The following is a 21,559-nucleotide window of genomic DNA, read 5'->3' as shown; positions in this document are numbered from 1 at the left end:
AGAGTGATCTTTTATCATGACTATCTATATATTTATTTAAGTAAAAGTTATGTACCGTAAATTGCACAATCTTAAATGTAGAGCTTGATACTCTTTGTATATGTAGTCACCCACCCAAATCAAGATACGGAACATTCCCAGACCAAGAAACCCACCTAGCTCCCCCTCCCCGCAAAGGTAAGCATTATTCTAATCTCTGTCACCAAAGATCCTTGTGGCCTCTTGTTAAGCTGCGAAGAAACGGAGTTGTCATTTACTGTGCACGCTTGCATCCCGCCTCAGCACACACTCCGAGCTGTTGTGTGTATCTACATGTTTCCTTTCTATGGTGGGCAGTATTCCATCGTGTTTATGAACAATTTTTGAAACTTTTTAGTTGGAAATAATTTCAAACGTACAGAAAGTTTGCAAGAAAAAAATAGTACAAAGAGGACACCCGTATATCCTTTACCCAGATTAAACTGTATTTCATATCCTAGGAACCTATCTGTATACACATACATAATAAGAATATATAGATATATACACGTAGTATGGGATTTTAGACACATTCACACATGCACGTACACATGTATGTGTATATATGTAGAACATTTACACATGTATATGTATGTGTGTATGTAATTTCTTCTGAATCATTTGAGTGTAGGTTTTATACATCATGGTTCTTTACCCTTAAACATTTCAGTGTGTATTTCCTAAGCAGAGGGATAGTCCCTTATATAACCACAGTTCAGTTTTCAACTTAGATAGAATTAATATTGATTCAATACTTTCCTTTAACCTACTATTCACACTCTTGTTTTACTAATTGACCCAATAGCACCTTGCAGAGAATTGGTCCCTCTCCAGCACAGAATCTGGTCCTAGACCAGGTACTGCATGTAGCTGTCACATCTCTGCAGACCCTTTCAATCTGCAACATATCCTAACCCTTCTTTGTTCTTATGTCTAGAGCAGTCTTTCTCAGTTAGGAGTGATTTTTGCCCTCCGGGGGACATTTGACTTCTGGAGACACTTTGGGTTGTCACAGCTGGGAGTGTGCTACTGGCACCTAGTAATAGAGGCCAGGGATGCTGATGAAATCCTGCAACCCACAAGACAGCCGCCTACAACAAAGGGATCGTTGGGCCCAAAATGTCAGTAGTGCCGAGGTTGAGAAACCATAGATTAGACTGATCTTTTATTTATTTTTTTTAAAAATAAATTTATTTGTTTATATTTTTGGCTGCGTTGGGTCCTCGTTGCTGCGTGCAGGCTTTCTCTAGTTGCGGCGAGCGGGGGCTACTCTTTGTTGTGGTACGCGGGCTTCTCATTGCGCTGGCTCCTCTTGTTGCAGAGCACAGGCTCTCGGCGCGTGGGCTTCAGTAGTTGTGGCATGTGGGCTCGGTAGTTGTGGCTCACAGGCTCTAGAGCGCAGGCTCAGTAGTTGTGGCGCACGGGCTTAGTTGCATGTGGGATCTTCCTGGAGCAGTGCTCAAACTCCTGTCCCCTGCATTGACAGGCAGATTCTTAACCACTTTGCCACCAGGGAAGTCCCAGATTGATCTTTTAAAAACGTGAAGTACATCCCATCACCTTCCTGCTTAAATCCCTCAGATGGCTTTCCATTGCTCTCTGAACAAAATTCAGGCTCCTTAGCCTGGCCTACTAAGCCCTATGTGACTGTCGCCTCCCTCTCTCTTCCTTGTTCACTGCTTTCCAGTCACACCAATCTGTCTGTTCCATAGATGTGGCCAGCTCACTCCTACCCCAGGGTCTCTGCACTCCCCGTTCCTTCCATCTGGAACACTCTTTTCCCAATATCCACCGGGTAGACTCCTTAGTATTCAGGTCTCATCTCAAATGGCCTTTCTTTGGAGAGGCTTCCTGACCACCCAGTTTCTCTCTCCCACTACCCTGCCTTAGTTTTTTTTCATAACACTTCTTAGTATCTGAAATTATCTTGTTTGTTTAATTATATGTTTATTACTTGTCCTCTTCTCAGAGTGAATGCTGCAAGGGGAAGGGGATTTTTAAAAATATTTATTTATTTATTTATCTATTTGCCTGAGCTGGGTCTTAGTTGCCTCACGTGGGATCTTCACTGCGGCGTGTGGGATCTTTACTTGAGGCTTGCAGGATCTAGTTCCCCGACCAGGGATCGAACTCAGGATCCCTGCACTGGGAGTGGAGTCTTAACTTCTGGACCACCAGGGAACTCCTGGGGAGGGGATTTTTTTTTTTTTTTTTTTTTTTTTTTTTTTTAGTACGCGGGCCTCTCACTGTTGTGGCCTCTCCCGTTGCGGAGCACAGGTTCCAGACGCGCAGGCTCAGCGGCCATGGCTCACAGGCCCAGCCGCTCCGCGGCATGTGGGATCCTCCCGGACCGGGGCACGAACCTGCGTCCCCTGCATCGGCAGGCGGATTCTCAACCACTGCGCCACCAGGGAGGCCCGAGGATGAGTTTTTAAAGCTGTCTGTTGGCTGCAGCATCAACAAGCTGATTCCCTTTAGCTTCCATAGTGTCAGATTTTGAATGCCCTGGTGTTTTAAATAATTACCAACTATACTGGTAGTTGTATAGCATTTAATAACTCTGCAACCTCTTTTCCATTTTTCGTAGGCTGTCCCCAAAAGGTTAAAACCCCTCATTGTTTCCCTAGCATTTCAAATTTATGTGCCACTCCAGAGGCGTAATGACTATCAGTATAAATATTTGCTGTCTGGTCTTTATACAGTTGACAAGCTCAGGTTAAGGTAACAAATTTGGTTGTTGTGCTGACTTTGTTTCCGGTAAATAAGAGCTTTCAATTATGTCTACTGTGACCATTACTGCATATCCAGCTCAGTAATGTCTCTCTTCTTCCTTTAAGTAATTTTTCATCTTGTTGATGAAAAATTAATCAATGGTCAATCTAAGAAAGAAATAGAGAATTTTATTAAAGCCAACCTGAGGGTTATAACCCAGGACACAGTCTCTCAGAGACAGTCTCTGAGAACTATTCCACCCACAAGAAGTTGAGAGAACAGTAATATACATTTTTGAGATAAAGGATCATATATCAGAATGATATATTGGCATTTTACATAAAGTTCACCAAAGATACATAGTCCAGATCTGCATGTACTAGGTGAGTGGTGGGTTGTTGGGACTCCTTACAGGATTGAGCAAGGAATGTTATCTTCTACATAGCTGGTGCCAGAAGAAGAAGAAAAAAATTGATCTTTATGGTTGAGCGGGTATTTCTGCCATTGGGGAGGTCTGGTTAACGTATAATGCAGATGCACATTGCACACTAAAGGGAAGGGAGGAGGCCCAAACAGGCATAGAGAAAATTTTATGTTTGGACTTGTCTTGTCTTAAAATATGAATCTTATTTCATCAATCTGTAAACCTAATTAAATCAGTGTTATCGATAAGAGTTTCTTGTAGGTCATTCCTAGGAGCAAGAAGATAATCTGTTAATAATCTGTGGTTGTTTTCTTCCTGTAATGTTGGAAGCAAAGTTGCAGGATTAAGGTTATTACGTCGAACTAAGGTAATATTAGGTGCACAGAGCAACAGTGCTTCATAAGAACTAGTCAGCTTCTAGAATAGTGCTGAGTGTGGTGCGAGTTTAGAAGAGACTCAACTGAGTATGGAACATAAGGAGTTAAAGGAGACCCCATTACTATTTCTTCAATAGCCTTACAAAAGAGACCTGTTGCTGAAAGAGCCCTTATATAAGTTAGAAGTCCTTTTGCTATGGAGTCTAACTGCTGACAGTAATGTCCAGTGGGTCAATGTTGGTCACCATGTTTTTGAGTTAACACACCTATAGCACCTCCTTTATGTTCATGTACAAAGGGAAAAAATGGCTAGTTGTATCTAGGGAGACTCAAAGCCGGAGTTAAGATGGACTTTAAGGTGCTTAGGGCAGCTTTTCCTCTTGGCATCCATTCAATCAGATCACGCTGGTCAGACTTAAGTAATGCATATAAAGGTTGAGTAATAAGTGAAAAGTTAGGTACCCAGTCCCTGCAGTATCCAGCTAGCCCCAGAAATCCTCTCCATTGTTTTTTATTGTTTGTTTGTTTCTTCTGGGGAGTGAAAAAGCCAGAATTCCTTTAATTCTTTCAGACTCAATCAGTAGTTCATCCTTAAACATTAAGCGGCCCAAATGTTTTACAATAGGTAAACAAAACTGGAGTTTAGGGCTTCCCTGGTGGCGCAGTGGTTGAGAATCCGCCTGCCGATGCAGGGGATACGGGTTCATGCCCCGGGTCCGGGAAGATCCCACGTGCCGCGGAGCGGCTGGGCCCGTGAGCCATGGCCGCTGAGCCTGCGCGTCCGGAGCCTGTGCCCCGCAACGGGAGAGGCCACAACAGTGAAAGGCCCGCGTACCACAAAAAAAAAAAAAAACACTGGAGTTTATCTTTGGACACCTTATATTCCTTTGATGCTAATTGTTGAAATAGATGGTGTCACTTTGGGAATCTAATTTAGTTTTGGAACATAAAAGCAAGTCATCTATATATTGAATTAAGGTGGCATCATTAGGAAAATCTACGTTAGCTACATCAGCCTTGAGTATCTGAGAAAAGTAAGTAGGACTTTCAGCATAGCCCTGTGGCATGACTGTCCAGGTAGATTGATGATCTTCCCAGGTGAAGGGAAAAAGATATTATCTTTTCCCACAGGGATACTAAAGAAGGTGCTGGATAAATCAGTGACTAAAAAATAGCTATCAGCTGGAATGGCTGAGAGCAGTGTGTGTGTGAGTTGGGGACCACAGGATGTCAGGGAATCACAATATTATTTCTAGCTCTCAGATCTCGAACAAATCTCCAGCCTTTCCCATTTGGCTCTCTCACTGGTAAGATAGGTGTGTTACAAGGACTAGTACAAGGAATTACAAGCCCCTTCTTAAGAAATTCCGAAATAATTCCATTTAATGCCTCTGATTTAAGTGGATATTGTTGAATATCAGGTAGAGGCTTAAAGTTATTAACAGTTTCCTTAACATGAGTAGCCAATTTAATTTTTCTAATATCTGAGGAAGAAGATGACTATAATTCTTTAGGCACTTGTGATAACAGGTCATCAATTTTTTTCTTGGTCTGTCTGAGCCACTGATTTTATTTTATTTTATTTTATTTATTTATTTATTTATTTTTTTGCGGTACGCGGGCCTCTCAGTGTTGTGTGGCTCACAGGCCCAGCCACTCCAGGGCACGTGGGATCTTCCCGGACAGGGGCACGAACCCGCGTCCCCTGCATCGGCAGGCGGACTCCCAACCACTGCGCCACCAGGGAAGCCCGAGCCACTGATTTTATAACCATCAATGTTTCAGTAACAGATCTGATCAGCATCCCAATTTTAAAAGTCTAGAAGCATTTCACCTTTTTGTGAAAAGGCTATAGGAGGATTGTAGGCTTCTAAAAGGTCTCATTCTATCAAATGAATCATGTCACATTTTACTAGATGAAACACGTTTCCCTGTGATAGTTCCTAACTGAAAGCTTATGGGCTCTGCTTTTTTTTTTTTTTTGCGGTACGCGGGCCTCTCACTGTTGTGGCCTCTCCCATTGCGGAGCACAGGCTCTGGACGCGCAGGCTCAGCGGCCATGGCTCACGGGCCCAGCTGCTCCACGGCATGTGGGATTTTCCCGGACCGGGGCACGAACCCGTGTCCCCTGCATCGGCAGGCGGATTCTCAACCACTGCGCCACCAGGGAAGCCCATGGGCTCTGCTTTTAAAGCTTACGTAAATAAATTAGAAACTTCTACTATTTGAACTGATTGTTTACTCCGAGGGAGAGGACAGTGAATCAGGGTAGGGTTAAGAACCGATAAAGCAGCCCCAGCATCTACAAGGGCTTTTGAAGTTTCCCCTCCAATTGTTGTTTCGATTTCCCCTGACATATTGAGGAGGAGGAGGGGCGGGGGGATACCCTTACATGATCCTCGGAGCTCCTCTATTTCTTTTTAGTTTTGCTGTGTTCCAAATCCCATTTAAATGTACGGCAGTCAAGTTTGAAATGACCAGGTCTTTTGCAATAAAAACAAGTGCGGTCATTTCGTTTTTGGCCGGAGTTAGAAAAAGGTGTTTTCATAGGGCCACTAAGCTGTTGCAGTTGTACATTCTTGCCTTTAGTGACTCTTTCTCTTTCTTTTGGAAGGTTTTAGAGAGCTTGTCTGCAATAGTGACAAGCACGTTAGTATGTATTGCGGCCCTGTTCAGTTCATGCCTTTTAACTAGCTTTGCTAATTCTTCACCTAATCCTTTTTAAAAGATTGAATTTAGAACTGAATCATTTTGGTGATTTTGAAACCTTTCAGAGGCCATTCTGGAGTGCTGTTTATAGATTTTCTTAAACCTCTCAAAATAATCAAAAATAGTTTCTCCGGGCTTTTGTTTACATTGGTGGATCTTTGTCCAACCTATTTTCTTAGGAAAAATTTTGAGAATGGCTTGGTACAAGCTATGAGCAAGTTCTCTACACCTGTGAAGATCTACAGGCTCACGCCTGTGAAAATCTTCTATAGGCACCTTCCATTCTGCCTCTTATATCCATTCTCTGGCTTTACTTTTGGATACCAGCAAACGTACAAGCTGATATAAATCTGAGTATCCTGGTTCATATGTCCTAACAGTCAGATCGAATTCTCCAGAAAACCCTAAAGGATCTTGTAAAGGATCTGGGAAATCCTTAGTTAACTTTTTAAGTTCAGTTCTAGTGCAGGGAGTATACATAAGTGCAGGTTCACCTCTTCCAGTAGGCTTCTCCTTTAAAGGTGCAGGAGGAGGTAAAGCAGATAAGTCAGGGTATAGAAGTTCAGAAAGTTGCTGAAGGAGGGGAAGGAGGAGGAGAAGGGGAGAGGGTAGCTTCTGAGCTTTTCTCCAATTTAACAACATTTTCTAATAACTTTCCTGTAAAGATGCCATTGTATCATTACCACGCTTGGAAGCTTCTAAATACCAATGGAAATATGCTTCCCATCCTGGATGTGTAATTTTATAGTCAGCTTTTTCCCATTGTGCATGTAAGTAAACTAATTTTGGTAAATCGAATGTTCCCCCTTTTTTTTGGGGGGGTACATGGGCCTCTCACTGTTGTGGCGTCTCCCATTGCGGAGCACAGGCTCCGGACACACACACACAGGCTCAGCGGTCATGGCTCACGGGTCCAGCCGCTCCGTGGCATCTCCAGACCGGGGCACGAACCCATGTCCCCTGCATCGGCAGGTGGATTCTCAACCACTGCGCCACCAGGGAAGCCCTCGAATGTTCCCCATTTTGACCACTAAAGAGGCAAGCTATCTTTTGTTAGATCTTCCCATTTTACCAAGTGCTTGCACGTATGGGCTCCATAGGTATTGTACATGAAGCCAGTCGGAGTTCCAGTGGGTGGCTGCCCGTCCGGGAGCTGCTCAGCTTTAGAAGCACAATTTCCCATTTTCTTTCAGTTTTGTCTTTTTATGAAGTCTGAACAATTTCTAAGGTCAGGGGAGTGCTGCTTATGAGCTTAGCTCCTCAAGGTGTCACCCTTGAGTTGGTTCTGCTCTGCATCTCAGTTTCTCTAGCTGGCAGTCCAAATCCACAGCGGGGGCTCTGAGCACTGAATGACCAGTTTGTGTGTGTGTCCCTGGGAGAGCCGTAAACAACTGAAAGTGTTATGATGGGTTTCCCCGTGGGACCACTACTCATCACCAGGATTAATCCTCAGATACTTCCACTCGGTTCTTAGTTGCTTGAGGACACCTTGTGCCCACAAGGAGCAAATATCCCTTTTCTTCAGAGACAAATAGGTTCAATTTCTTGTTCTGTTGTCAAATAGTTTGTTCAGACCATATGTACACAATCTTTCCCATTTAAGCCAAATTAAATAAGGCCATCCAACCCAGTTCACTCTGAAGTTCCTTCTAGGATTTCCCTGTGTGGGAAATCCCCCCCAGGTGCTGGGACACTGTGGAGCCAGAGAGGTGGGAGCAGGTGGTCCCAAGAGCTTAGACTTGGGGGTCAGGCTGATTAAATAAAATTTACATTTTAAAGCAGAACAAGAAAATTTTAACTTAAATTCTCTCTCTGTCAGTTTGGGCCTCCGCCCTCCCCTTTAGTGTGCAGTGTGCATCTGCATTTTGCATTAACCAGACCTCCTCAAAGATGGGAGTGCCTACTTGACTGTGGAGATCTTTTTTTTTTTTTCTTTTCTTTTCTTCTGATGCCAGCAATGTAACTTCTTAGAAGACTGGCATTCTTTCCCAACTCTGTAAGGGGTCATGGTGACTTACTGCTCACTTTGTTTGCGCTTACCTGAACTACACGCCTTTGATGAAAATGGCAGTATGTCATTTTGATGTATGACCCTTTGTCTTAAAAATGTATATGATTGTGCCTTTGACTTCTAACAGGTGGAATGGTTCTCAGAGCTTCTGAGAGTCTCTCTCTTGGGTTACAACCCTCAGTTTGGCTTGAACAAAATTCTCTTTTTCCTTTTTGATTGTTAATTGAATTTTTGTTGACAAGACAAACCTGGGCTGGCTAAGCCACTTCCTGTGTGATCCAGGCAAGTCACTGCATTCTTGAAACGTCAGTTGTCTCATCTGTAAAATGGGCAGGATATTTGCCTCCTCAGGACCACTGTAAAGATTAAATAAAATAATATGTATAGCACTTAGCACAGTGTCTAACATATCATAAGCACTCAATAAGTGGCATGCCTGATATATAGTAAGCATTTTATATATGATTATAATAATCATCTAAACTGTTTTCCAGTTTTCTGGGATTTTAAAATTTTATAAATTTATTTATTTATCTTTGGCTGCGTTGGGTCTTTGTCGCTGTGTGCTTTCTCCAGCTGTGGCAAGCAGGGGCTACTCTTCGTGCGGTGCGCGGGCTTCTCATTGCAGTGGTTTCTCTTGTTATGGAGCATGGGCTCTAGGCGCACAGGCTTCAGTAGTTGTAGCACGTGGGCTCAGTAGTTGTGGCTTGCGGGCTCTAGAGCACAAGCTCAGTAGCTATGGCGCATGGGCTTAGTTGCTCCGCGGCATGTGGGATCTTCCCGGACCAGGGCTCGAACCTGTGTCCCCTGCATTGGCAGGTGGATTCTTAACCACTGTGCCACCAGGAAAGTCCTGCTTTCCGGTTTCACTTCAAATGCCATGTCTTCCAGGAAGCCTTTTTTAAAAACATGAAGTGTAACATCCAATAAGCTACATAATTAAGTGAGCAGCTCGGTGAGGTGTTTTTTTTTTAATATATAAATTAGTTATTTATTTATGGCTGTGTTGGGTCTTCGTTTCTGTGCAAGGGCTTTCTCCAGTTGTGGCAAGCGGGGGCCTCTCACTATCGTGGCCTCTCTTGTTGCGGAGCACAGGCTCCAGACGTGCAGGCTCAGTAATGGTGGTTCACGGGCCTAGTTGCTCCGCGGCATGTGGGATCTTCCCAGACCGGGGCTCGAACCCATGTCCCCTGCATTGGCAGGCAGATTCTCAACCACTGCGCCACCAGGAAAGCCCAGCTCGGTGAGTTTTTACATAAATATGCACCCATGATCAAGACACAGAATATTTCCAGAGACCCAGGGCCTCCCACGTCTCTCTTCCCAGTCAATGCTCTTTGCTCTCCACCTCCAAGAGATAGTTGTTATCCTGATTTCTATTGTCATAGATTAGACTGTTCCTGAAACCTCGTATGCATGGACTCATAGTACATAGTTTCATGTCTGGCTCATAAAGGCTCTGAAATCTAGAGATGAATAGAGCTCTGTGGTTAAGACTTCAGGCTTTGGCTCAGACATACCAGGTTCAAATCCTGGTTTGCCCAGAAATTGACTATGTGCCCAGAATGCATTACGTGTCAGTTTCCTCATCTTATAAGATGGATATAAATCATCATATGTACTTCATAGGATTTGAGGAGGGGATTAAAAGAGATATTGTAGGGCTTCCCTGGTGGCGCAGTGGTTGAGAGTCCGCCTGTCGATGCAGGGGACACGGGTTCGTGCCCCGGTCCGCGAAGGTCCCACATGCCGCGGAGCGGCTGGGCCCGTGAGCCGTGGCTGCTGAGCCTGTGCTCACAACGGGAGAGGCCACAGCAGTGAAAGGCCCGCGTCCCGCAAAAAAAAAAAGAGAGAGATACTGTGCGTGTAGCATTTGGCTCACCAGGGTGCCCAGGAGGTGGTGCTATTTTTATTCATCTCAATTATGTTCTTCCCCTCCCATCCCCATCCTCATGGCTTCTCATGGAGAGACAAATGAAGTCCAAACCACAGGAGTACTCACTGGTTTCTACTGTCTATCCTTACCTCCCACATGCCAGGGTTTGAATCCTGGCCCTATCACTTATTGGCTGTGTGACCCTGGACAAATGGCTCAGTTTCCTCGTGTGCAAAATGGAGAGAATAATAGTAAATACCTCACAGGTGACTGTTAGGGTTAAAAGAACGGATATATGGGAAGAGCTTGGAAGAGTGCTTGACACACAGTGTGCCCCATATAAGTTTGCTCACTATCTCTCATCTCCCATTACCTCTCTTCCTGTTCTTTGGGTCCTCGTGGATTTAAACTTTTTAAGAATTCCCCTGCTAGTATTTTAGTGGGGTTTCAGGAGGAAGAAGAATCCGCCTGATATAATCACATCTATTTTACTGAAACAAAATCATGAAGCAAAACATTAACTGTTCTTTACCCTTGCGGAAGGAGCATATGGGAATTTGCTTTATTACTTTTCTGTGTTTTTTTTTAAAAGTTTCATTTAAAAATGAGAGACAGAGATTTCCCCCGATTCAAAAAAGTTTGCTTGATTCTGAATCCCTGTGGGTCATCCAGCCTTCCTTTTCCTCTTTGTTGTCTTTCTTGCAGAAAGATAAATCCATACTTTTTGGAGAGGTTTGGAGGAGAGCCCTCCTCTCCTCTCAGTCAGTCCTTCCCTGTCTGCACTCTGACTTTTGCCCAGGTCACCAGTGACCTCTCAACGCCCAGACCCACTGATGTTTTTTAGTTTTAGTCAGCGCCCTGGGGCATGAGGAATTGTTAGCTATGCCGTCTTTCTGCACTCCTGGCTCACCCTGTACCTCTCTGACCATTTCCTTTCTGCCTCCCGCTGGTCTCTGCTCCCTTCACTCAGCCTTAAACTGGAGTTCTTCCCAGTGTCCTTTACATGACCCCCTAACCCCCTGGGTCACGTGAGGCACTCTCCCTGGAGTCACATCACATTGTACGTGCTGACAGGGATGCCCAGATCTGACTCCCGACTTTGAACTCACATCCAACATTTTCTCAATGAAGTCTAACCTGCCCATCCCCTTTAACATGCAAATTATCTCCCTCCAGCCCCTACCCAAGCCTAATCCTGATCAGCCTACTCTATTTTTATCATCATAGCATTTATCACCTTTTTAACATACTATATAATTTACTATTTACGTATTTATGGTGTTTCCCCCTCTAGAATGTCAGTTTCATATCTACAGGGAGTTTTCTCTTTTGTTCATTGCTGTATCTGCAATGCCTAGGACCGTGCCTGGCACACAGTAGGTGCTCAATAAATATTGCTGAATTAATGAATTCACACTTTGCCTATGCCAGAGGTTTCCAAACCTGGCAGCCTTTGTGTCTCAGTATGTTTTCATAGCATCCCAGACCCAAAGAAAAACCTAATAACTCTGTTTATGAAGTAGTCAGGACCAAACAACTTCTGTTATATCCTAACAACTTAGTAGCCATTTGAAAAAACATTACCCATAAATTGAAAGAAAAAAATTTTCATGTAATTCTAAAATAACCACCACTCCTTACTAATAAGATACGTGCACCTTCTCAGACCTTAGAATCCACCACATCAGACATTTAACACTCTCAGTCTCCTGTTCCACATTGATTTTCATGAGTTATCTTCTTCTACCACATCACTTGCTGAAAACTCAGCTTCAAAGACATGTACGTCATAGAAAAATGTAGCAGAGTCTAATGTTGAAACTGTGAACTACTTCCAGCTAGTAGGTTCCACAGTGTCCAACAGATGATAAGCATCGTTGTGTTTCTCTCCAAAATTTAAAATACTCCACTGTGTTTCTATTTGCTGTGGCACCCCAGGGTGCCTCACACACAGTTTGGGAACCGTGGGCCTATGCTCTTTTCTTTGGTTGGATTTGATCTACTCTCTCTTCTCAGCCTCCAGGCTCAGCTCAAATGCCACCCCTTCCACGAAGCTTCCTGGCCCCACTGGCCAAAAACAAACCACATCTAAACCAAATTATTTCTCCAGTTGGAATGAAAACTTCTTCCCCTGGGATCCCATGGCAATTTAACACGTAAAAGGCATGAATTGTTCTCTGATACCCAAGGTGTAAACAATGTCATATTTCCTTCTCTAAAGTGAATAAAACTCGCTTGAAGCCCCCACTGTCTGAGGTTCCTAAACTTCATTTGGATGGTATTTTTGCGTGGCTCTCTCCTTGCTCCTGGGCTGGATCAGGGCTGTGGGACTTTCAGAGTCCAGGCAAACCTGAGCTGTCCCCAGAGGCTGCCACCGTAGCGCTCACCAGTCCATTCAAAAGTGGTTGGCCCTAATCTGCTGCCCCAGAGGCAGGCTAAGCAGAGGAACTCATTCCTGGCTCTCAGGGCCGCGGGGCAAGGTCCTCGTGCTTGGTGCCCAGGCATTCACACCACCGCCCTGTCCAAAGCCCTGACCGCTCCAGGACTCTACGTGCATGGGAGAGACATCAGTGCTCCTCAGAACCTGCGTCTTAGGGGAATCCAACCTCCCCCTTCCAGAAGAGGTATGAATCCCCCAGAGTTTACACGCAGGTAACCTGGGGACTGGACGTGGCCCTCAGATGTGTTTTGTTTAGCCAGTGTGGTGTTATTAAATTTTTTTAAATAAACGTATTTATTTATTTTTGGCTGCATTGGGTTCCCGCTGCTGCACGCAGGCTCTCTTTTTAGCTGCGGCGAGCGGGGACCACCTCTCCCTACGGTGCACAGGCGTCTCATTAAGGTGGCCTTTCTTGTTGTGGAACACGGGCTCCACGAGTGCGGGCCTCAATAGTTGTGGCCCATGGGCTCAGTAGTTGTGGCTCGCGGGCTCTAGAGCACAGGCTCAGCAGCTGCGGTGCACGGGCCCAGCTGCTCTGTGGCCCATGAGATCCTCCCGGACCAGGGCTCAAACCCGTGTCCTCTGCACCAGCAGGTGGACTCCCAACCACTGCACCACCTGGGAAGCCCTACATATTTTTTTAATCCATTGCAACACTTCGATTTACTGGGGGATGCCGAAACGTTTACAATCAAGATCCTTGGTGTTGTATGTAAACTAGTGGTTGGAGCTGAGTAAGGACTGCCCCCCGCCCCCCCCCCAACTCCCTGCAAGGCATGTGCTTTGCCGTTGGCCACATCTGTAGTGTTACATCTGCCTGGCCCCTACCCTCCTTTGAGTTTGAGAACCTAGCCTAAGGTTTTGAAAACAAAGCCTTTTACATATTGTATTCCGACCTCAAACACAAAAAACTGTTAACTCACTCTTTCCGGCAAGGATGTACCAACCTGAAGCACTCCAGGCCCTGCTGCTCTTTGTAGGTGTGGGGGGTAGTGGGTGGCTGCGCTGGAGACAATTGCATTTTCATTCTCTGCCAGTGAACTACAGCAGCAAAAAAACAGGAAACCGACTGAACGCTCCGTAACTATGTTCAGCACTGATGTATTCAGACTCGTTATGACATTTTTAACGATATTAATAGCTAACATTTATTGGGTCCTTAATAGGTTCCCGGTACTAGGTAAAGAACCTTATTAACATTATCTTGGATTCTTTAGAAACTTCTAAAAGAATGCAGCAGAATCTAAAAGCCCAGAGACCACGAGGAGGGGGTGGGGGTGAACACGGAAAAATGCAGCTGATGATGCAGCTTAAAAGCAGAAGGGAGGCAGGTGCAAGCCCGAGACTGTCGGAGAAGAGGCCCAGACTCTGCACCCAGGGCCCCCCAAGAGGCCCAGACTCTGGACCCACCGCTGTCCAACAGGCCCCTGTACGTGGGGGGCCCAAGTCAGTCGGTCCGCACTATCAGGGCTGGTGGAGGCCACGGCATTCGGTTTCTTCCGTCTCTCCCTGCTCTGCCCCATTGCCTACTCTGGGTTGTTTGTCCCTCTCTACCCGCCCCCCACCCATTCTCGGTCCCTCCATGCGGCTCCCCGTCTCTATTCCCTGACCCCCTAACTTCTCCCCTCTCTGTTCTGCATCTGTCTCCCACCTGCCGGGCTCCTGGCGCAGCGGCCAAGCCGCAAGCAAGCTCCCCGCCGTCACGTGACCTAAGCGTAAATCACAGGATTCTTCCCACCCCCAGAGTTTGGCCGGCACCCGGGTTCTGCAGAGGCTGCAGGACGCGCATGCGCAGCTACAAGTGCACCTGCCCAGCGGGCGGGCGGGGCCGCGGACCAAACCGGCGCGTCGGGGGGCCGCAGCCCCCCCACCCGACACCCTCAGGCTGGGCAGGGGCAAAGGTTAGTGGATCCGCCTGAGCCCCGACTCCCGAGAGGTTCGGTTCCCGTTGCTGATACGCTCCCAGCAAGAGGTCCACACATCTAAACCTGTCCTTCGGTCAGGTCACTGCGACTGCACCTGGGCGCTGGACGTTCTCCTCTGGGCATCAGGAGTCGGAGCGCAAGTCCCAGGTCTGCTCGTAGAGCCGTGTGACCTTGGGCAAGTGACTTGACCTTCCTGTGCCCCTGGAAAATGTAATAATAATAGCACCGGGGGCTTCCCTGGTGGCACAGTGGTTAAGAATCCACCTGCCAATGCAGGGGACACCGGCTCGAGCCCTAGTCTGGGAAGATCCCTCATGCTGCGGAGCAACTAAACCCCTGCGCCACAAGTACTGAACCTGCGCTCTAGGGCCCACGAGCCACAACTACTGAAGCCTGCGCGCCTAGAGCCTGAGCTCCGCAATAAGAGAAGTCACCTCAATGAGAAGCCTGCGCAACCGCAATGTAGAGTAGCCCCCGCTCGCTGCAACTAGAGAAAGCCGCGCGCAGAAACAAAGACCCAATGCAGCCAAAAATAAATAATAAATAAATTTATTTTAAAAAAATAATAGCTCCGACCTCGTGGGGCCGTAGTGAGAATTCGATGAAAATTCATGAGAGCCCTTTGCGTGGTGCCTGGTGGGTATCAAACGTACTGCATGTGAAGAATACAGTGCAAAGGATAGTGCTGTGTGATGACTGAGGGAGGATTTTATCCTATCGTGCAGGTCATCACCCTGGGTCCTCAGAGGCACCCTTCTAGAGAAGCCTGGAAGTTTTATTGTCCCTGTTTCACAGATGGAGAAATCAAGGCTCAGAGACGTCAAGAGGTCTTGGAACAGGTCTTGCATTCTACATCCAGAGAGATTCCAATCCGACGCTCCTGAGTCAGGGGTTCCTGAGTGAGTTCACAGTCTGCCACCCCACTCGCTCTTTCAACCATCCTATTTAAAACAACATCTGTTCTGATTTTTGCCATCCCTATTAAACATCTCAGGTACACATCCACAGGGAAGAATTTCTTTTTTTATCCTTCTGCAGAAAATAAGGAGCTGCTATGTTTTATTTTCTGTGGCCTTTGAGGAGGTCTCCAGGCAGGTTCCAGGCCACCCAAAAGTCCTGGAGTTCTGCAGCAAGGCCTACCTCTAGCAGCTTTCTTTCCTACTCTGTCCCTCAGACTCTCTTTCCTCTGGTCACAATGGTCCCTCTCTGTTCCTGGAAAAGTCAAACTCCTTTCTGACACCTTCTGTATAACTGCCTAGGACACTCTCCCCGTCCCCTCTTGCTACCTTTTACTAATCTCAGGAAGCCTGCCCTGACTGCACCCTACCTGGTCCACTGGGTCAGGTGCTCTGTCATTTGCTCTCAGAACCCTCTGTCCTTCTGCTTCAGCACTTATTAGAACAGTAACTCCTTGATTCCTGTCTGTTTCCTCAGCTAGAATACTGGCTCCTTGGGGGCAGTCTCTGTTGACACATGCCAGAGGGTCAAGGAGGGAACATGTGGCATCACAAGTGCATCCTAGTTCCCCTCACATTTACAAACTATCTCCTCCTTTTCCAAATGCAACCCAAGGCTATCAGTACCTTCCTTGGGTAAAAGGCAGAGCCCAGACATGAGATGAAAGGTGAACACTTTCCCTCTCTGGGAAGCCATATGAAGGTTCTGTTAGGGTAGACTGAACTGAAGATGAGAAGATGGTCAAATCTTCATGCCCTGGGGCTAGTGGCTGAACTAGGACATGTGGCCCCTCGTCCTGGCTTGGCCAGTGTTCACTGTGTGATCTTAGGAAAGTCCTCCTTTAGGCCTCAACTTCATTAGTTGTTGCTCAGTATAAAATAATGGTTCAGAATTCAGATTCTAAAATTAGATCTTTCCTTTGTCACTTACTAGCAAGGCACTTATCTTCTCTGAGTCTCAGTTTCCTCATCTGTAAAATATATTTCTTAATAATATAAAGAAAAGGAGCTAGCTCACAGAGCTGTTCCAAAAATTCAATGAGTAGTCATTGATTTTATGACTATCAGTTCTCTTGTCCTTTTTGACTTTAAATTGGCTCAACTCATTTTTCTTTGAAGTCGGAGGAGAGCCCTGTCCCATATTTCAAAAGCAATCTCCCCTGTCAACTAAATCGAGCAAAAACTGACCTGGGACCACTTTGGTAAATGTGGACTCCAGGAAGGAGATACTGACCAGAGTCGTCCCACAGCATATTCCTATTCGATTTGGGACCTAGATATTTCTAGACTTTTGTTGCCCAAAGACTAGGATCGGTGTCTGCCTTGTACATGGCTGGAGTCCAATGCCTAGAACAGCGGCTTACATATAGTAGTGAGAGAATAAATATTTGCTAATGAATGAAACACAACCTGAGAGCAAGTCTTAGTACTCAGTTTCTGAGCCTATTTTTTTTTCATCTTAAAATGGAAATTAAAAATAATGTCCAATTATTGCGAGGATTTAATGAGATGATGCATGTAAGAGCTCAGTGAATGGTGGATTTATGGATATGGGTACCCAAAGAGACAGAGATGGTGTCGATAAACGTTACGTTTTGGGGAGTGGGTACTACGATTAAGATCTAGCTTCTGAGTCCCTTTTGTGGGCGGGGGTGTGGGGGGGTGAGAGGTGGATGTAAGGCTCCCAGAAAGAGGTAAGACAGACCATAGCGGGGTTTCAGGAAGATGGAATGCGTCGGTAGCCTGAGGCCAGGGATTCAGGTGCGGAGGCTGCGGAGAGGATTCTTGGACCCGGCGCCCCGGGAGCGCGCGGTGTCGCGGCCGCGCGCGGCGCGTGAGATGAGGGGAAGGGCGTGGCTCTCCCACCAGCCAGGGACCTCCTCGCTTCCAGCCGCATCTCGGCGGGCGGGGCCGAGCCTCCGGGCCGCAGTGCGATTGGCGGAGGCGAGCGGGTGACGCTAACGGCTGGCGCGAGACCCCGCCCCCGTCCGGCCCCGCCCCCCCCGCGCGCGCCGGCGGGTCGGCAGCCTCGCTCTGGCTCGCGCCGCGCCCCCGCGCCGAGTCCGCGCGTCCGTCGATCCAGAGCGCGGCTGCAGGGCGGCGGGCTGCAGCTAGCAGAGCGCGCCGACCCGGGGAGGCGGTGGTGTCCGCAGGCGTCGCGTGAGGAGGCTCGGAGCCCAGAGACTCGCGCAGCGCGATGGCCCCCATTGGCCTCAAAGCGGTGGTCGGAGAGAGTAAGTGGAGTCGGGGTCCTCCCCGCAGGCGGCGGCTGCGGCTGCCCGGGAGAAGCCGGGCGCCGTACCTGCCCGCAGCGCCCCGGCCTCCGCGCTGGCCTCTCGCCCCGCTCGGCCCGGGGCTCCTGGCTGGGAGGGTCCCGTTATTCCGGCGCCGCCCTCCTTGGAGGGAAGTCCCTCCCGGCCTCCTGCGGCCCGCGCCCTCTTCCCTTCTTCCCCTGCTCTTCTCTTCCCGCATTCCTTCCCCTTCCGCCCCCCCACCTTTGCTCCATCCCTTACCCTTCATCCCACCCCTCCCCTCTTCTCCCCATCCCTCTCTTCCCTTTTTACCTCCATCTCCTTCCACCCCCATCGCTCCATCCCTCCCGCTTCACTCCTGGCACCCCATCCCTCCCCCTTCACCTCGCCTTTACCCCCTGCAGCCCATTACCCTCCCCTGCACCCCCATTCTTCACTCCCAGTACCTTCCCCTAATTTCCTCTCTCCTTTTCCTCGCCTTTATTCCCTAAGCTCCTTGATTCCACTCCTTTTCCCGTCTCCAGTCCCTCCCTCTTTCCCACCCTCCTTCGTGAGTCGTGACGAGCGAGATCCCGGCCTGCGTCCTCCTCCCCCTTCCTCCTCCCTCCCGGGAGCCGGAGCCGCGGTCCCCGGCTGCAGAGACCCACCTGGGAGCGGCTCCGCGCGCCCTGGCTCAGACGCGCCACTCGCCCAGCCTGGGCCACTCCTGGCAGCTGGAGAGAAGCCTGTTTTCCAAAGGCTTTTGCTCTGCTGGGCTGAGGCCGCCTCTCTCCTCCTCCCGATCCTGGGTCTTGGCTTCAAGGGCGGGGTCTTATCAGGGTCCTGAACTGTCTTAAATCACCCGGGAAACGAGGAAAGCTTTAGTGTGCGCGGGAGGAGTGGCCCTGCCCAGCACCGCAGTCTGCCGTCTCCCTGTTCGCAGGACTCAGCCGATGCTTGGTTTCGGGCAGTTCCAGCCACTGTTGCAGGGAGGAAATGGTTGTTCGTGGGTTTGGATTAAAGGCTCAACGTAAATGGATTTTAAAAAATGGATGGTGGAGCGTGTGGGCTGCAGCGGAGTGAGCTCTGACGGTGGTGGTATTTGGAAAACGGCGTCCCTAGTGCTAAATAAGCTTGATGATCTGTGTAGACAAATAGTGCCTCTTCAATATTTCGGCTGTTTCTTTAACAGAAAATGTGAGAGGATTGCTGTAACTTTCGCTACCTCTTTTGGAATTGAGAGAAAATTAAAAGTGGACTTTGTGGGAGAGGATAAGAAAGGAAATACAATTAAAATGGTGGAAATTAGTTTCCTTTCCAACGATTCTGTCATATTAGAGCAATTCCTCTAGCTCTCTCTCTCTGGTTGTCCAATGTTTTTGACTGTAATGGTCCTTTTGAGGCATCATAATTGTTTCTTCTTCCTTATTCTTTTCGTTGATATATAGAAAATATTCCTAATTGTACAACCTTATCTGACCTGTTACACCAAAAGAAAATTGTTGTAAAAACTGAACCCCAAAACGAGCAAGTTTTTAAAAAAGTGCCCACGATAATTATCACCTGCCTTCCCCATGCGGTGAAGGTTCTGAATCACGTACCTTCGATTTTTAAAGGCCAATCAAAGCGTTTAGGGCTGGAAGGACCCATAGGGATCCTTTAATGTCAACACCTTCATTTTACTCTTGGGAAAGAAATGGAGGCTCAGAGCAGTTAAATGACTTGCCAAAATCAGTGTTAATTAATTTTTAAAAAAACCTGGTGTCCATTTCCTTCCAGCATTAGTAAAAAATAACTTTCTTCATTGTTCTAGATATACCATTTCCTTCCAGTATGCTTTTTAAAGGGTTGTGAAATGTGGATTGTTATGTTACATTCTTTAAAATGTTATATTTGAATAAGGTGCTTTTAAAACAAAATCCCGAAAACAGGTGTTACCGAAATCACGTTTTTGCATCCTTTTGCCATGACCCTTGTTCATGCAGGTACCTCCCCCCAACTTTTAGAAGCAAGTATCAAAAAAAAAAAAAAATGTGTAATATGGTCAAAATTTATTTTCTGAGTAAAGCAAAGCCACTGTTTACAAAAATAAAAACAAACCAATTTTACATAAAGTTGGTGAATGTGTGAACGGCATTCTATTTCTATAACAATTGAGTTAGGTATAAATTTTGGAAAAAATATTTTCGCAATTCTTTGTCAGTGACACAAAGAATTCTATTAATTCTGACTCCTAATTTCGGATGGGATTTCTAGCTTTGCCTTTTTCCTCTACAGATAGGAGTAAAAAAAAGATGTTTTTTAACCAACACGCACCAGTTTAAACGTCATCTTCACAGCCTGGTCTTCCCGGTCTAATTAACACCTCACAGTCACTGCTTGTCATATTCCCTAATTTTATTTTCTTCGTAGCACTTAAAATGATCTGGAGTGATACTGTTTCATTTTTTGTTTTTTTGGTTGGTGGGTTTTTTGTCTGTTTGGTTTTGTTTTTGGTGCTTGTTTGATTGTTTCATGCACTTGAATGCTGCTTCCGGGAGAGCATGGTCTTTATCTGATATGTTCATCCCTGTATCCCATACCAAAAACAGTGGCTGGTCATATCGGTAGTCAATAAATATTCATGGAATGAATCAATGTTCTTAAGGATGTGATTGAGAGGAAGGAAAATGTAGTTTTGGGCTTCCTGTCACATCTTTCTAAGTTGAGTTTTAGGGTGGCAGTAGGTACAGACACAACAAAAGTAGAGTAGATGGGTGTTAGCTGTTCATTCAACAAAGGTTTGTTCAGAGCCTGGTAGGAATTATGGGGGAATACAGGGACACTAAAATGTGGGACAGTGTCACACTGTTGTGACAGACACAGACAATCCTGAGATGCCCTCCCTGTCACTCCCCTGACATACGTAAGGTATAACCAGTGTATGGCACTTCTTTGTGTTGGTCTCCATCTAGACCAGAAGCTCTTTCATGGGAGAGTAGGACCTCATCTTATTCTTAAGTCTGTCTGGTTTTTTTGAATATGTATACTCCTTTTTTTTCTTCTTTTTTAAATTGGGGTATAGTTGCTTAACAATGTTGTGTTAGTTTCTGCTGTACAGCGAAGTGAATCAGCTATATGCATATATATCCCCTCTTTTTTGGATTTCCTTCCCATTTAGGTCACCACAGAGCACTGAGTAGAGTTCCCTGTGCTATACAGCAGGTTCGCATTAGTATATATGTCAATCTCAATCTCCCAGTTCATCCCACCCCCGCCTTGCCCCCCTTGGTGTCCATACGTTTGTTCTCTACGTCTGTGTCTCTATTTCTGCCATGCAAACAGGTTCATCTGTACCATTTTCCTAGATTCCACATATATGCAATAAGATACAATATTTGTTTTTCTGTTAAGTCCGTCTTTAGTGTGAGAGTTAGTGCTTAGTCTTTGTAAATGTTGGATGAACGACTTAATCTTTATGTATAGCGATTCAGAGAATGGGCTCTGGATTTGAACTACCTGGGATAAAATTCTGATCTACCACTATTGGCTGTGTGACTTTGGTAGATAATGGAACCCTCTTGTGCTTCAATTTCTTCATCTATAAAATGGGTAATAAAAGCACCTACCTTATGTGGTTCTATGAGTATTAAATGAGGTAATGCAGGTATAGCGTCTGATACAGTTCTTGACACAGTAAATTCAGTCAATGTTATCATTATGAAAAGATCAACAAAGAGGTTCAGTACAAATGTTAGAGGATTTCAAGAAGAGGTAGAATACTTCTTTCCTGGGGGGCCAGGGTTTTGGGGGAGAAAGTGGAGTCTTCGGTAAACTTCTTGAGCGAGGTGCAAATGAGCTGGAAAATGGAAGAATAGACCTGAAGAATATATGGATGATT

General features: G+C 46.4%; 1 protein-coding gene and 1 long non-coding RNA gene across 4 annotated transcripts in view; one reads left to right on the top strand and one right to left on the bottom strand.

Annotated features, from left to right (window-relative positions):
- Positions 1-1,259: 1,259 nt before the first annotated feature.
- On the bottom strand, positions 1,260-18,405 carry LOC136794715 (uncharacterized). Of its 2 annotated transcripts, none has more exons than XR_010841850.1 (4): positions 18,348-18,405; positions 13,515-13,608; positions 8,500-8,607; positions 1,260-1,492 (listed from the first exon to the last, which is right to left on the bottom strand). It is a non-coding gene; the product is annotated as an uncharacterized lncRNA (long non-coding RNA). The 2 variants fall into 2 exon arrangements; XR_010841851.1 differs by lacking the exon at positions 18,348-18,405 and adding an exon at positions 14,219-14,262.
- The window catches only part of STXBP1 (syntaxin binding protein 1), a 69,815-nt gene continuing 65,691 nt past the window's right edge, over positions 17,436-21,559 (top strand). The window contains exon 1 of one of the 2 annotated variants that reach the window (XM_059072597.2): positions 17,436-17,682. In XM_059072597.2, the coding sequence (XP_058928580.1) occupies positions 17,646-17,682 (37 nt within the window). In that variant the 5' untranslated portion in view covers positions 17,436-17,645. The remainder of the gene's footprint in view (positions 17,683-21,559) is intronic. The other variant, XM_067040670.1, reaches the window with a different exon arrangement.

Source organism: Kogia breviceps, chromosome 8 (assembly GCF_026419965.1).
Source record: "Kogia breviceps isolate mKogBre1 chromosome 8, mKogBre1 haplotype 1, whole genome shotgun sequence".
Classification (NCBI taxonomy): Eukaryota; Metazoa; Chordata; class Mammalia; order Artiodactyla; family Physeteridae; genus Kogia; species Kogia breviceps.
This window is presented reverse-complemented; position numbering and strand designations above follow the sequence as displayed.